This window comes from Parus major, chromosome 2, assembly GCF_001522545.3.
Source record: "Parus major isolate Abel chromosome 2, Parus_major1.1, whole genome shotgun sequence".
NCBI classification, from domain to species: Eukaryota; Metazoa; Chordata; class Aves; order Passeriformes; family Paridae; genus Parus; species Parus major.
Window position 1 is genome coordinate 109,174,059 of NC_031769.1, and position 14,600 is coordinate 109,188,658.

General features: G+C 39.5%; 1 protein-coding gene across 22 annotated transcripts in view; it reads left to right on the plus strand.

Annotated features, from left to right (window-relative positions):
• DTNA (dystrobrevin alpha) overlaps positions 1 to 14,600 on the plus strand; it is a 221,150-nt gene that overhangs the window by 120,846 nt on the left and 85,704 nt on the right. For all 22 annotated transcript variants that reach the window (XM_015617773.3, XM_015617774.3, XM_015617785.3 and 19 more), the window contains 2 exons: positions 4,198 to 4,265; positions 10,063 to 10,143. In XM_015617773.3, coding sequence (XP_015473259.1) covers positions 4,199 to 4,265; positions 10,063 to 10,143 — 148 coding nt within the window. In that variant the 5' untranslated portion in view covers position 4,198. The remainder of the gene's footprint in view (positions 1 to 4,197; positions 4,266 to 10,062; positions 10,144 to 14,600) is intronic.

Below are 14,600 nucleotides of genomic sequence, written 5' to 3' on the forward strand. Positions count from 1 at the left end.
GTCCTTGACTTAGGGTAAGCACTACTTAGCAACAACTAAAACATCATTGTGTTATCAACATATTCTCAGAGTGAAACCAAAACACAGCACTGTACCAGCTACTAGGAATAAAATTAACTCTATTCCAGCCTAAACCAGGACAGATTGATTTTTTGGAGCTAATGATTTAAATGTTGCATGCATTCCTTTTATCATGCACAGACATAGCTCAAGAAATGGAAATGTAATGGAAATACACTATTTATGAAAAGAATGACATATAGTAGGGGTTAATAAAATATATTATTTACCCTATAAATACTGAAACAAAAAAAAACAAAACACTTATTGTGAGAGAGATTATTGCAGTGCTCATAATCCAAACAGCACAACAGGAAGGGAAAGATATATGAGGGATTTAGTTCTCACCTTATCCACATTATATGATATTCCACCCACATTTTATAAACCAGAAAAGTATATTAAAAAATAGATCAATTATGCTTCTACTACATGATAAGCATGAAGATGAAATTGTAGTCAAAATAATTCCAAACTATAATTCCAAGTCAAACTATATTCTTCATTTATTTATTAATTTCTTTCTAGCACTACTAATGTCATAAAAGTTTTTAGCTTGAAACATGGGTAAAAACATTCACAGTATCTTTTTCAGAGGCTGGAAACCTCACGCTTGGAAGGATTTCTGCTTTGGAATGTCTGTAATATACTGAAGCCTTAATACCATTCTAATTGGTACCTTACTAATTAGCTTGTGACTAGAATTTTAATTAGATGCACAATAGGTGTTCTCCTTACCTGCAGTGGAGGAGCTATTTCCTGGGAAGAAAAGTGAAGGGGAAAAGATAGTGAAAAGAATTCATAGAAGACAAATACAATCTAATCCCTACTATGAGAAACGTATATGTTAATTAATATTTTTCAAAATTATGTCTCTGGAAATGTATTCTGTTTTGTAAAGCACATTACAGTTTGCTTTGTGATTTGCTTTTCTCTTGTGTAGAACAAATTGTACTTTTTTTTCTGTGACATGACGTGCTGTGAGCAAACTGAGAAATATTGAAACAGAACTGTAGTTAATTAGCTCGGGGCCAACCCCAGGGACTGAGGTGAACACATCATGGGCTCAAGGCAGGAGTCTGTAATCTGAGTTGAAGAGTAGAGCTGTGTACCTGTGAGCTGGGTCACGGGGAAAAGGCTGAAAGGGGAGATGCCAGCACCATTATCTAATGGCATTAGTTGAGCCTGGGCTGTAGCACATTCTGGAGTTAAAAATGCATGTGAAAAGCTTGGAAGATGCAGCTGAGTGAATTCCTGTCAATGGCAACTCAGAAGTAACAATATTCTGATATATGAGCATCATCTGTCACTTTTCTTCTATCAGAAAAGGTAGGAAAGAGGAATAGAATATATTTGTCTGAAAATACTGCCACCACTAATGGTCTCATTAGCTTAATGACATATACCCTCTTACAGAGAATTTTAGGATTGTCATTTGGGGTGAAGGCTCTTTTAAAATCTGAAAAATACCTAGTGCAAGAAGAGCCCTAAAAACATAAATATGAAGTTCCTTCCTTCTCCAAGGAAACTGAGTTGTGTGTTTATAAATATAAAGTTATTTGTCAGGCCTGGTAATCCCCATAAACCCCAGCAGTGAAAAGGGTGATTCAATTTCAGAAGATAATGGGACATTCTGAAAAATGATGATCAGGTCCAGGGAACGCTTTTATATGAGGAGATATAAACAGTAAAATAAAGGGAGGATGAACTGCAGAAAATGGAAAACCAGTTAAAGAATTATTATAATATAAAGGGACACTTTTAGAACTGGCTTTCTGAAGGAAGTGGAAAACGTACTTTGATATATATGATTTGAAACACATTTTTTGTTACTTCATTTTGACTGGCAAAATTCTGCATGGTGGATAAGGTCACAGGTGAGCCACATTCCTTGCTCTGCAAGATATTTAAAAGCAATAGTTAAGGAATATTTTTCTCCAGGTGGCAGTATGAGGCAAATGAGAATAAAGTTGCACCCCTTATGTTTTCAGTAAAATTTGTAGCAATCACTCTGAGACCAATAATTACTTCACAAATGTTAGAGAACATTGGTGGAATGAAAACAGCAAATTATTAACAGGGGAAACATCTGTAAAATTTAAGTGTCAGTTGTGTCAAGAAGTGGAAGATGATGTCAGCCATGTGTCAAAATCAAATTAACCCAATCTCAGTCAAATAACACAAGTAGTATGTGGTTTGAATACAAGTTGCACATTTTTTGTGGAATAATGCTGAATATAGGAGAAGTCATGAAAAGACAGGTAGCCTATAACCAACTCTAGAAGCAATAAATATTAATAAAAAATTGTGTTTGCTCTGAAGTATTCACTCAACTGCCCTGCCTAGTAAAAGTTGTTATCTTTTCAAAGGGCTTTATTAACCCACCTGTCCTATGAGATCCTGTCATTTCCCATAGCAAATTTGTCTCCTACTATGAGTCTCATTAAAAACAGGAGTGGGGAACTCAAGCCATGGTTAGTGGAACTATATTGCCTTTAATCTTTTACGGGCAGAGATTTAAGGCTGATTCATGTAAAAAATCTATTACTTCTTGTTGTCTGATTAAGATGCTGGTTGGGCCTGGCATATCTTGAGGTATCTCATTTTGCAGGGAGGTTTGAATCTTCCCTGACACCTCCAAGCTAGCACGACACCAGCAACCTCAGATCAGAGGCTGAGTGACCACTTAGGTGATGCCCTATGCTGAGAGCTGTTATCTCTGCAGAAAGGGAGGATATGTTAGCTCAGACTTAATGCCATGCCACACACTCCTGTCACTCCCAGACAAATGAAAGCATGCTTGAATATGAGGGGAACTTGAATATCCCTGCAAAGAGGTTGCATCCATACCCTTTGTCCACTTCCTAGTGGGACTGCTGCTCACATCACAAAGTGTCCACCATGGATAGCACTTTAACAGAGTCTTTATCAGTACTCTGAGAATTGAATAGGCTATTTGGAAAAGGCAATTATAATGTACCACCACTTCATTTGAACAGTGCGTTTTGAAAGGAAAAAAAAAAGTCCCACACAACAAAACACCTCTTATGTGATTGCCTTTCTGTCTGTGGGAAGTAAGCTGGTTTTCTGTCTTGATTTCTTTGGTGATGGTAGGCTTCAGCATCCAATACTGCTATCCTTCTTGTTGTATACATACGGATGTTCACTATGGGAAACAGTGCAATATTTTTGATTGCAGGCTTCTATAGGACATCTCCCTTATAGCCTAGGTAATGTGATGTTATTTTACACAGTCTAGTTGACATAAGGATGTAGATTAAAATGCAGGTCAGAAGTTCTAACCAGACTTGGCAGGCAGGAAAGGATATTGGTTAGACTGGGTAATTACCCATAGGAAGTGGTGATGCTGACACTACTTTTAATTTTTTGAGTGCTGCTAAAGATGTTTATCTTCACTCTGAAAGCTTTAGTCTTTTATGGTTTGAATGCTGGCTGTGAAAAGCTGTCACTTTTCTCTCTGCTCTATCCAGCAGTAGTGCTCCTCAAAATAGTAAAAAGATTTTTTAATCTGAAAACAGAAGGAAAATATACTCTTACTTCTGAGACTTTTTGTGAAACTCATTTAATCAGAGATATACTGTCCTGAATTTGAATGAATATTGGGAGAGTGTTTGCTTGGGTAAATAACATGCATTATGTTATGGAGTAGAGATTTAATTGCTGTTTTTGTTTTGTTGTTTTTTTTGTCTCCTCCACATAGAATTGGCTAGAACATAGTTTTAGAGTCTATAAAATAATATCTGAATCTTTTATGATTTTTTCTTTCTTACATAATTTAAACTGAGGATTCCTTATTTAAGAAAGCCTAAAATGAATTTCAGAGCTCGTGTTATGTAAGCCAGTTAGTTACATCAAGCAGAAAAACTGAACACTGCCTTTGGGAGAGAGGGGCGGGGGGGGGAAACAAATGCTTGAAAGCAGAGTCCAGAGAATGGAGGACAGTTTGGGGACCAGGTTCTATACAAACCACGCCACAGAGAGGTTGGCAAAAGGCATCGGATACACGTGGAGCACCAGTCAACCTCAAAGGTTCTTTGGGATCAATTTTAGATGCTTATGTACGTATGTTCAGTCTGGGAATAATAGTTAATGTTTTCATATGATTTTGTCTTCCAGAATGATTGAAGATTGTGGGAAAAGAGGAAATACCATGGCAGAAAGAAGGCAGCTGTTTGCAGAAATGCGTAAGTACTTCCTGGAAATGTTTCGCTGTGATAGACCAAGCCAGTTACTATGCAATGTCAGTAAAATTTATATAGGCTTTCCACCTCAGATCTCCATTGCACGAATGAACAACATGAGACCGAAACTGCATGAAAATGGGCTGATTTGGCCAAAGCAGGAAAGAGGGGTTTTCTACAACAGATTTTTTGATTGAATTATTTTAATCAGTAGTTTCTTAAGACAAAGATGATGGAATACATGGGTTGCAATGAAGAGAGATAAAGGTCTCCAAAAGCTACATCTTTCTTTGGAGGTATCTGTAGTGAGTTTACCCCAGCCAGCTGTCAAATTCCCACACACTTGCTTAATCCCTAACCAGCCCCAGCAGAATGGGAGAGAACATAGGGAGAGCAAAAACAAGCAAACTCATTGCTTGAGATAAAGACTTGATTAGGTTGCAGGAAAAGAGGGGGAAAATTACAACAGAAACCAAGAGCCAGTGATGTAAAGGTGGCTGTTCCCCTCTTCCCAAAAGCAGACTGATGCCCAGCTAGTCATGGAACAGTGTTTGCCTTGGAAGACAAAACTCCCCACCTCCCTCTTTCCCTACCCCAGTTTTGTTGCTGAGCATGACACTAAGTGGTGTGGACTAAACTTCTGGCCAGGTGGGGCCATCTCTCCTTGCAATGTCTCCTCCCAGCCCCCTGCCCATCCCCAGACAACCCTGGGAGGGGACAGAGTAGGAAACAAAAAAGCCTGAGTGCTGTGCAAGCACTCTTCAGCAACAGCTTAAGCAGCGGTGTGTTACCAACACTTTTTTAGCCACAGATCTAAAACACAGCATCATGCAGACTGCTGTAGAGAAAGTTAACTGCATCTCAGCCAGACACACTACAGGGACTCATGTGCTTCCTACCCCACTTCAGTGTAATTTTTATAGTCCCTAAGGAAGTTCTGTGCTCCCTGCACGATAGTGTGTCAGGGAGGTACCATACCAATAACATTCCTGTACTTCTGACAGTCATCTCTAATTTCTCTTACAACCAATTAGCTGTTTCTCCAGGAAATTCTGTTACATGTCAAGTTTGAGGCTGTCACCCTGTTACTAGATTTACCTGAGTTTTATGTGTAATTATTAAGCTTCCTGTTGTTTCTCCCCTGCCACGTAGCAAACAATGACAGAGCATCTCCCTGATCTTTGGTGGGAGCCTAAGATGGGCATTAATGGGACTGGAGTTACTGTGCATAATGAAAGGCCAAGTGTGTGCTGGTGAATTCAGTGTACTCAGGACTGTTCCTGGCTGTTCAGGACAGCCCTGCATCTGATCTCTGCAAATGACTTCCCACTCAGATGGCCTATCAAGAAGTGTCTTGGCCCATTCCACAGTGTCCACTAGCTCTGTTGTGTCCTGTAATTGTTTTAGTATCACATGGCACTTGCTGTTGTAACTCATGAATATTTCTCACTGATCTTTTCTCTCTGGTGCCCAGTGACAGGACCTGAGGAAATGGAATGAAGCTGTGTCATGGGAGGTATAGGTTAGCTATTAGAAAAAGGTTCTTCACCCAGAGGGTGGTTGGGCACTGGAACAGGCTCCCCAGGGAAGTGGTCACAGCACCAAGCCTGAGAGAGCTGAAAAAGCATTTGGACAATGTTGTTGGGCACATGGTGTGATTTTTGGGAGTATCCTATGCAGAACCAAGAGTTGGACTCAGTGATTCTTATGGGTCCCTTCCAACTCAGGATATATTGTGATTCAGTTGTCTCTTGTGTACATCATCTTGGACCCGTGGAGGGAGGTGGTGTACTTTGGCCAGAATCAGAAAATATATTCACCCACTATCAAAATATACTGTAGTTTGAATTAGAATTACAGAGGGGCCTTGATTTTTTTATCAGCTAAATTCAGTGGCATAGGTACCATTACATTCAATTAGTTTGAAACACTCCTAAAATATTTAGGACTTTGCTGTGAGGGTTTATGATTTGTTAACACAGTCTTGAAGGCTGTTTTGATGTCAGATTGTTTTGGAAGAGTTAGGGAGGTGTTGGGAAAACCAACAGTTGGAGGCAGAGGAGGGACTATTTTCCCATAGTGTATACCAGTAGTTATAGTCTACTATATTCTTCTTTCACATTTTAGTATTTTGGCATATTTACTTCAGTTGGATTTATCTCACATGTTCCCTTTTCTGTTTGCCTGCCTCTGTTCCTCCACCTACTACATACGTACACAGAGAACTGGATGCTCCAACTAAGTAAAAGGAGGGGAAAATATTAAGTCTTTGTGGAAAAACTAAATGTATTTTAGCCATATTCATAAAACACTGGACTTTGCATTATGACATCCCCTCAGATACCTCTGTGTGTGGAAGTTGTGCTTCACTGAAATGGAAGTTCATCCTGGCATCGCATTCAGCTGCCCCTGGCTGTGTGCAAGCCCACACAGCTAACAAAAACCATGTGCTCCTGACACCCTACATATTGTGGGCCATGTGAAGCTTCTTAACATTCTGATAGGCATAATCCTTTGGTAATAGATAAACTCCACGACCTGCCAATATCAGAGGAAGAAAAATCGTGATATAAAGGCTTTTGCCAGTGGTTTCGGTTCTTGGGACCTACATCTGCAAGTCTGTGATTAAAATTTCACAATAATTTTACAAAGTGGGTCATGTTCCAGACTACACGAGATAGCAAAGAGGACAAAAAAAAAAAATAAATTAACTTTTCAAGCCTTTTTAAGTGGGATGTTTGTCCTGAAGAAGGAATAGAAGGATTTGATTCTGACTTGAAATTTGGACCACTGTGATTTTCCCTGTATTTTGAGAGGTCCAGTTCAACCTTTTTTGTTTCCTTTCCTTCAGAAGAGTCATCCTTCTAGTTCCAAATTACAAACTTCTGTGAATTAATATCATCATTGTTATCGCCTTCCATAGAGTCCTGTGGTTAAAACTTGTCTTAAAACTCAGAGTGCTCTATTGGACATCAAGCTGCTAAGTCTTAGTGTTACCATAGTCTGACCTGACATGCCCAGGTACATCCACACTGATGAGGAGTTCAAAATGTACATCATTGTTGGCACATATTATCCAGCAGGAAAACAGCAGCCAAAGTTGCAGTGTGTCCCTTTGTTATTTTTGCAGACTGCAAACGGTGTTACATGACATGAGCATATTCAAAGGAAACAGAGTGAGTCACTTCCAGCAGACAGAAGGAAGGAGAGGCCACTGGCAATCAGGGAATTACAAGTTCACTGTCTTGTTTGCCATGCTCAGTCCTGCACATCTTTCCACTTGTTTTTTAGGACTTTCCATCATGTAAGTGATGGCACTTTTCTACAGAAGTTATTTGACAAATAGATCTCTGACTGTGGCAAAATGTGAATCATGACAAAATTAAATTAACTGTTCCAGAGTCTTACCAGCAACACCTACTCCCCAAATAATATTAAAATAATACCATCCACTCTGTGTGCAAATAGTAAAAAAACATTGCCTACAAATTTGTTTATTTAGGATTATTACTGCAACTTCACAAGTTCAACGAGCCAGAGTCTCACTTTGCTTTCACTCTTTAAATCTTGTTAAAAGGCTGAAGTTTTATAAAAGAGCATTGGAGTTTATTGGTAGCTTTCGCTCAAGTTAAGAGGGGAAAAGTTGCATTTGTTTAGTTACATTCATTTTACTCATTTTTCCTGTTAAAAAGGAAAAGCTTAGTGTTGCTAGCTTTATCTTCCCTTTCACCTGTAAAGAAATTTTTCAAAAGCTGTCAGTGAGATACCAATGGAGAAGGAAATAACCTGTGTGATTTTAACAGTAGAGGATATGATGGAAAAAACTACAAAAATACTTCCCATACCTGATGTTAAGTAGTCAGAGGTAGTTTATCCCAGGAGCAGATGGTGTAACTGGCAAAAGGAAGTAGCTGAGAGCCCTGGGAGGACAGTGTGGGAGAATTTGGTCAGGAAAAGAGCAGAACCTGGGGAGGGTAAAGAGTATCATTCTCATTTTCATTCCATAGGCCAGAGCACATTGGTAAAATTTGGGTCCAAAGGATGATGTTGTTTAAGAAAGTGTGGGTGAACGATGCTGCCACAGGCAGAATGGAAGCTTCAGGCAAGATTTATCAGGGAAGGAAGCCCTCCAGTTGAGTCTCAAGGTGCAGAAAGGACCCCACTCACTCTGGAAGAGAGTAGCCTGAGTAGAGCTCAGTCCAGTCCTAGTCCCAGACTTGGTAAAGAGTTTATTTCTTAAAGATTATATAGATGTAACTGATACTCTATATGACTTCATCATGGAAGATTTAGGATAGCAAACAAAATATATTTATAGGAATAAAATAAATATTTATTTTAATTAATGATAATGATAACAATAAAACTAAAATATTTTAATCAAAATTATTTACCAGATAGCAATTTATAACTAATTATATTGGGCACTATTTATTAAATAAATTATTTCAAAAGTAGCTTAATAATTATTAAGTAGAGATTGGTGTTACTCACCCATATCAACACTGTGGACAAATCTCTTCCACTTGGCCTCAAGGAATAACCCTGAGGATCGTTCTCACCCAAGGGAGGAATTGCCTCATACGTATGCAGAAGGAGTGTGTTAGAACTCCCTGCCATTAAAAAATGGATCTGAGCTTTTGTAGTATAAAGTGATTGGCTGTCAGTCAAATGTTTCTAGGCTACCCGTGCCAGCTCAGCAGCTTTAGATAAGTTATCAGTACTATCACTTGTTGCTTCCTTTGTCAGGAACTTTGTGTGCCACATCCTCACCAGTGCTGATTCCTGTCAGGCAGGACTGTTTTTCATGTCCCCAGAAGGTTTAGCTTTGGGATTGTGGAGTCAGGGTGGTCTCAGTATTCCTGAACACCTAAAGCAGCATGATCCACCTTCCCCATCCATCACTGATAACTTATGCAAATGGGAGAAAATTAGAGATGTTTTACCCCCAGTTAGACAGAGTATCCTGCTACAGATGTAGACGTGGCCATATGTTCAGCAGTTCAGCTGAGAAATCTTAAAGCATTTAGAACACTTGTATAGAAGCAGGGCTGAATTCCCTCCTCTTACATCCTGACTGTACCTTGTTTGGATCAGTTTGTTGGACGCTGTGCCAGGCTCTGCCCCCATACTGGCCCCTGTGTACTGTCCTTGTTTATGAGGTAGCTGCCACTTAGTTTGCTCCCATCTCTTGGACAGCTGCTTTGGAAATTACCAGATCTTTACATTGCAGCATCCAGGGGTGCTTTGTGTGGAGCGTAGAGCTGACCCTCAGAGGTCTCCACTGCAGAGAACATACAACCACAAAATGGAGAAAGGCCTCACACCCTTTGTCATTGCCCCCTTCTGCAGGTTGCCATAAGTCTTTAGGTTACAGTACAGTATGTTTTCTGATTCGGTTTGCTGGCAGTACCTTGCTCTGGTGTGGAATGTCAGCTAAAGATATTTGTTACGAGCTTTTTTTGCTAAATATTAAAATTCAGCTGAGGTTTTTCTCTGCTGTTGGAGCCTGGCCAGTGTGTCTTTTAGCCTGCAGCTTGACCAGATTGTTCTTCAAAGTGACAGACACAGTGGGCTGACTATTCCTTGCCTTCCTTTATAAAATTCTTTTAACGCTGTAGCTCCTGACGTTCCCCTTGTTACTCCTCACTCCTCTCTACTCTCTCTGCAAAGGAGAGAGCCTTGAAAATTGTTAAACGGAGGCAGCTCGTGTGTCCTCTTTGTTCTCTGGCTTCCCTGCTAGCAAAGATACACACAGGTCATATTCCATACAAATGTCACTGTTATTCTCTTCCACTAGGGGCTCAGGATCTGGATCGCATCCGTTTGTCCACCTACCGAACAGCATGCAAGCTTAGATTTGTTCAGAAGAAATGCAACTGTAAGTATGCCAGCACTTCCTTCACCTGCCATTGTTACAAGCTTTCCACTGCACTCCCCGGCCTGTCCTTCGTACCACTGACAAACCAGGACTGTGTGATCTGGCATTCCAAAGAACACTAATCAGACTGCTTGGGCAGACATCAAATATTAACCTGTTTTTATAATGAACTTGCCTCAAATATGCCAGTGATTCAGTCACAGAAGGGTGGGTCAGGATACAGGCCACAACTTTGATTAATAAGTCTGTTAACTACATTCTCCAGTGTTTTTGTGTGAAATGGCATTTGTGAGTTTCAGCAGGGCCCTGCAAATTAAATGCTTTTATAGCAGCTCTGTGAGAAAAAATGCTGCTTCCAGCCCTCTTCTATTTAGGGTGCAGCAAAGTGCAATGTCTGTCAGACATTTCCAGGAGGCCACCTAGACGCAGCTCTTCTGAGAGAGTGAACCTGCTTGTAAGTCTCTGTGTATCTGTCTTACTCCCTCTAGGTTTTATTGGGAAATTTCCCACTTGATTAGTGACATTTTTTAACTTCTCTTCTGAGATTTAGTCTTTTTCCTTTTATGGCTGCATTTTCTATTAGCACAGTCATGTGCTGTGAGCTTTAAAGGGGAAATACATATACAATCTGTAATGAAGTGTATCCTTTCTTCTCCATCCAAAATGGTATGCAGATACTTAGAAGAGCAGGTTGGGGTATATGTGCTTTACTAGATCTTTCCACACCAATTTAAAAAAGTAACCTAACCAAGGGCACTCTTCTCGGCAATAGCAGTAGGGAGAGAACCAACACAGAGAAAACAAGTGAGTTTTAGTCCTCCCTATAGACTGGAATGACAACCTGGCTATGCTACATACAGTGGTAAGTATTTTTAAAAATGCTCACTATAGATAGAAATTTACTGCCCTGTTAAGTCCCTAGTTTTGGGTTTACATCTGTCTGTGTTACAGAAATGTTTAGCTAATGCTGTCCAAACATACTGGAGAGGCCAGGTTGTGATGGAAAATATTTTGGACTGTATTTACTGTGCTATTAGCCACAGAACTGATAGTTCAATCACATTTGTAGCACACTTCTAGTATTTTTAATATGTCCCTAGCTGAAGTATGAATTGAAGGTTTGGTATCACATTATAAGCCGTCTGCCAGACACAATACCCAGGGGGGTTTAGTACCTGCCCAGCAGCTGGCTTCTCCCATTCAGGAGCAAATGTGTTGAAAGATCCTATTATGTTGTATTCAGTTGTTTATTTTTTAAAATCTTATGTTTAGGAGGATGACATTTTCAGTTCATTTTCATGGTAGCAAAATACAGTAGTCTGAGGTGACAAAAGTGTCCAATTAAATGGACAGTGATAGCAAAGTATGTACTCAACTGCATGCAAAGCAAATGAAAAAAACCTAAAGGCTAACAATAGCCTCATTGCTGGGAGTGTCTGTCTGGCTGAAAATATACTGGTTGTTAATTTTAATTTGTGCCTCTGATTTATCAGCTGAGATCTGCTTTTGTGGAACTGTTGGTTCTCTCCATAGAGAATTAGTGCAGATGCTATGCAGTTTGCCAGCTTGTGCCAAATCACTCATGGACAGGACTTAGCTTCTGGTCTCCATTGATAACCTAGGAGGAGTAATTTGCTGGTCTTGTTTAAAGACTGATACTGTATCAACCTCTTCTTAAGGAAAAAAAAATAAAAGGAGAAACTTAAAATGCCATCATACGTATTGGGTTCTGTGCAACTTAAGGAATGATGCCTGCTGCTCTGGAATAGGCTGGTTTGTGTGTCTTTTCACCATCAACTACAGTTTTCTTCCGTTGTTTTGAGTAGACTGCTGCTCTCCCAGATAGGCTTCTCTTATCGATGTGAGAAGAAGTTATTCGTTCACCTGACAGGTATTCAAGCAATGACTGTCCAAAAAAGAGCTGCTAAACATAGAGCTGCTGAATGGAGCACTGCCCTTGAAAGAGTTAATATTAGACCTCTTGCTCATGTCAGCTACTGTTTTGGATTGGGTTTTTCTTTTTCCCCCTACAGAAAGTCATTATGCACCACCCAACTGTAATTAGACAAAAAAAGAAAAAGGGGTCATGGGGAAAAAAACCTTTCTGCTGCATCTGAGCTGCTTTGTTTAGGGTAGAATATAACAAGAAAAAGCTCAAAGACAGTTCTGCTCCACTCCCAGTGCATAGCACCTCCTGTCACTCAAACCATCCTTGTCTTTCAGCTGTGCTCTCCTGCCCTGCCCTGGCACACTGGCCCAGACTTACTAGGGGAAAATTGCTTGGAAAGACTATATTTGAGGGGTTCTTTAAAGAGCTATTTTAATAAATTGCAGAGAGCTGCTCTTGGCTACAGGCTGAAGGTGTATGAGGATGGAAGCAGAGAGCTGCTTTGAGTGCCAGAAGTGTTTGTTCCAAGAAAAGCAGAGCAGAGGCTTTATTAGCACCATCTTTTTTACCCGGAGGTGCCCATTAGCATAGGCAGTCATGAGATATCGTTTAACAGGCAGCTACACTTATCACACACAGTGCACTGTTTGTTTCTGCTGCCTTTAATGCAGACACAGACACAGGTTCATCTCCTGGCCTCGCTTTGTGAATTCATCTCTCAGTACAAAAGCAGTTTTTTTCCTGAAACCTTCAGCAGCAGACTGGGTTTTACTGTCAAAGCAGGCAATGTGCAATAGGCAAAAATCATATTCTGAGAGCCATTCTTTCTTGCAGAGTTTCTCCTGAAACTAGTTAAATTATCTGGGCAAAAATTACGGAGGATATGACAGTTTACCACCTTTTACCAGAATATCACTACATATGTTGCACCTTGAGTATTACCACTGCATATAAAATAATTTTCTCTGTGAAATTATTTCATATTCATAAGATTTCTTTGCAGATATTTAGCCAACAGTCTTCAAAATTGCAAATATATGACTTTCTTATAATTCTATAGAACTCTGGGAAAATACCCTGTGTGTGGAAAGTCTTCCTTTTATAAAAATGTCTCTAAGCATTTTAAAGTGACAGTTTAAATACAATCATCAGAGTGTGAAAAATCATTAACAGTCATTGCAATTATTTGTCAAACAGGATGGAATATAATCCAGTCCAGCCTTGTTCTTCAGAAAAACAAGAAATTCTTCTTAAGGACTCATAACAAAAGTAGATAAATTTGAAAAATCTATGATGCTATCTTTCAAAGAAAAATTCCTGCAATTTTAAGCATTCCTCTTTACCTAAGTTAACACTGTAAATAAATAACAATAACATTTACAAATTATTGTTGCCACACCTCTGAATCTGCTAAATGCCCAAATGTGGGATGCAATATGTGACAAGAATCCCAAAAGCAGGAGACATGCAAAATTCTGAATGCCGAAATCCTAAAAGCTGGGAAACCTTGTTAATTCACAATGAATATAAACTAATTTTATGCTTCTTATTTCTGCTGACAATTTCTAAAATTGGAAATAATGAAAAGAGAAACTCTGTAGGTAAATGTAGGTACTTTTGATGATGTGCTGGGTATAGAAAGAGATAATTGCAGACTACTTGCTGATTGCTTTGCAGAATTCCTGTAGCAGTAGTCCTGTTGCAATAGCAGTAGTCTTCCCTGAGTTATAAATATCAGCACAAGAGATAGATGCCTTTTCTGGAAAAAATAAAAAAAAAAGAGAAAAAAGTCAAATAAATACTAAAGTCTTGAAAAGGTATTAAGATTTGGGCATGAATAATTCCAAATGAATGCAAAGAGTTGCAGACAGATAGACCTTGGGGAACACATTGCTGGTGATTATGTCATCTTGAAATCCCAGAATGTAAAGCCAGGAGTGAGAAAGCTGATTGTGTTCACTTTACTGGTGGATAGTGTTGGATATTGTGTTGGAAATAGCAGCATCCTAATCATTTGAGGTTAAATTTCATTATTTGGAGTAATAAAAGCAACTAGGAAGCAAGTACAGAAGCCTGATCAAACATGCTACATGTTTATTCCAGTCTGTACTGTACGAAAAATACCAAGTGGGAATAGCTGACTTTATCATATAGATTTTCTGTATGCGTTTTAAAGATGGTGCTAGATAGTGCACACTGCAAGAATCAAGGAGGAAGGTAGAAAAATTACAAGTGAGCACCATGAGGTCTGAAACAGTCAGAACTTGACAACTCTATGAACCAATGTTGCTCTCACCAAGTCAAACAGGAGAGTATTGTCCTTTACTTCATTGCCAGTGCATCAGAGCAGGTTTTGGAGCACCTGAAAACATTCTCAGCAAACATAACTCCTGCTCAGCACCCCTTACTGCCAGGAAAAGGCCATCTTGGCAAGGTTTATTTGCTGCTGTTTATCCATGGCATCCAGGCACAGAAACATGTTAGGCTTTCCTAAAATAAGGATGAAATACCAATGACAGCAGTTAGACCTATCACTCGACATTCACCAGTAGCTGGAGCCACCAAACCC